Genomic DNA, 1,468 nt, shown 5'->3' on the forward strand with positions numbered 1-1,468 from the left:
TATATATATACATATACTGTATATAAACTTTATTTCAGCTGGCTGCCAAAAAGGTAATATTTCTCATTTTTGTTTAGTTTATTTTGAATAACTAAAACTAAATAAACTGAAATAAAAAACATTAAATAAAAACTATATAGACATATATTTAAAAAATAATAATAATAATAATAAATTTAGGTTAACTCGGTGTTCTAAAAATTAAAACTGAAATAAAAAAATAAAAACTAGACATTATTTAAAAAATAGTTTTCTTTATTTGAAATAAAAGAAACTTAAATTGAAGTAAAATAAAATATTACAAAACCTAATCTTATTTTCTTTGTTTTCTTTTCAACATTTTCATTTAATTTAATTTGAAATACTAAAATAACTAAAATGAAATAAAACGGAAAACTATATAGATTTATATTTAAAAAAAAAATAATAATATTTAGGTTAACTCGATGTACTAAAATAAACAAAATAATAATAAAAGTGACAAAAACAAACAAAATTACAAAATCTTTTAAATAAAAACAGAAAATATAAAAATAAAATTGTATTCAAATTATTAACAAAAACTATAATAGAATATCAATGATACTAAAATAACACTGGTTTGGTTTTGACTCTTGACTTACGAGCAACCACCTAGCAACCGCTCAGAGCACCCTAGCAACCGCATAGTAATTGTGTCTTTTTCTGTGTTTGACAGGGCTGGATAGACAACTTTAATGGACCAAGTGGTGTTTTCATTGCTGTAAGTATTGCTTCGTGATGTTCTACAGCAGATCTGAAAGTCCTGAACCCCACAGAGCGATCTTAACCCTGTAAAACTGACTTGAAGTGACCTTCTAAGGGCTCTAAATGATCTGCATGATCAAAACTGCTGTTAAACCTGTCGCACACAATCTACTCCATGCCTTCTGTCCTCTGATTGATAGTTTAGAGTTTATCAAGTCAAAGCTCTTTTAGTGTAATCGAACAAATGTCCAGCTTCAGCTGGAGCTTCACATGGTTTTTTATGTGAAATCAAATACTATTGATTTTAGTAAACGTAAAAATAACTTTGATATTGTTATCAGTAGATGAACACTTACTGGACTGAATCAGCTCAGCTTTACTTGATTCTCCATCAATCATTTTTTAGAAAAATCAGTGCGTCTCAAATCTGATCATCAGGATCTTTTGAGGAATGTTTACTTTCACTGTTGATCTTCACAAGCCTCCAGAACATCTCACATCTTCTGAGGAGCTTTATTTCTTCATCTCTCAGTCAGCATTGGATTGCATTGCATTATATGTTTGGATCATTTCAGTCTCATCTTACTAAGACATATTATTGGAGATATAGAGTGACGACTGATTTTTATTGCATTTTATGTCAATATCTGCTACACTCAGGGTGCGAACTACGGGGGAGCTCGGCTCCCCTTAATAAGACATGGGCTCCCCTGAAAACGTGATTTGTGAAATTTTGGGGGGG

The 1,468-nt window shown here is 30.0% G+C and overlaps 1 protein-coding gene across 1 annotated transcript in view; it reads left to right on the forward strand.

Moving 5' to 3' along the window:
* Positions 1-697: 697 nt before the first annotated feature.
* The window catches only part of LOC107662226 (fatty acyl-CoA reductase 1-like), a gene marked incomplete at its 5' end in the record, with an annotated part of 8,428 nt that continues 7,657 nt past the window's right edge, over positions 698-1,468 (forward strand). The window contains one exon of the mRNA XM_016452166.1: positions 698-742. Within this exon, the coding sequence (XP_016307652.1) occupies positions 698-742 (45 nt within the window). The remainder of the gene's footprint in view (positions 743-1,468) is intronic.

This window comes from Sinocyclocheilus anshuiensis, unplaced genomic scaffold (assembly GCF_001515605.1).
Source record: "Sinocyclocheilus anshuiensis isolate Anshui unplaced genomic scaffold, SAMN03320099.WGS_v1.1 scaffold1543, whole genome shotgun sequence".
Classification (NCBI taxonomy): Eukaryota; Metazoa; Chordata; class Actinopteri; order Cypriniformes; family Cyprinidae; genus Sinocyclocheilus; species Sinocyclocheilus anshuiensis.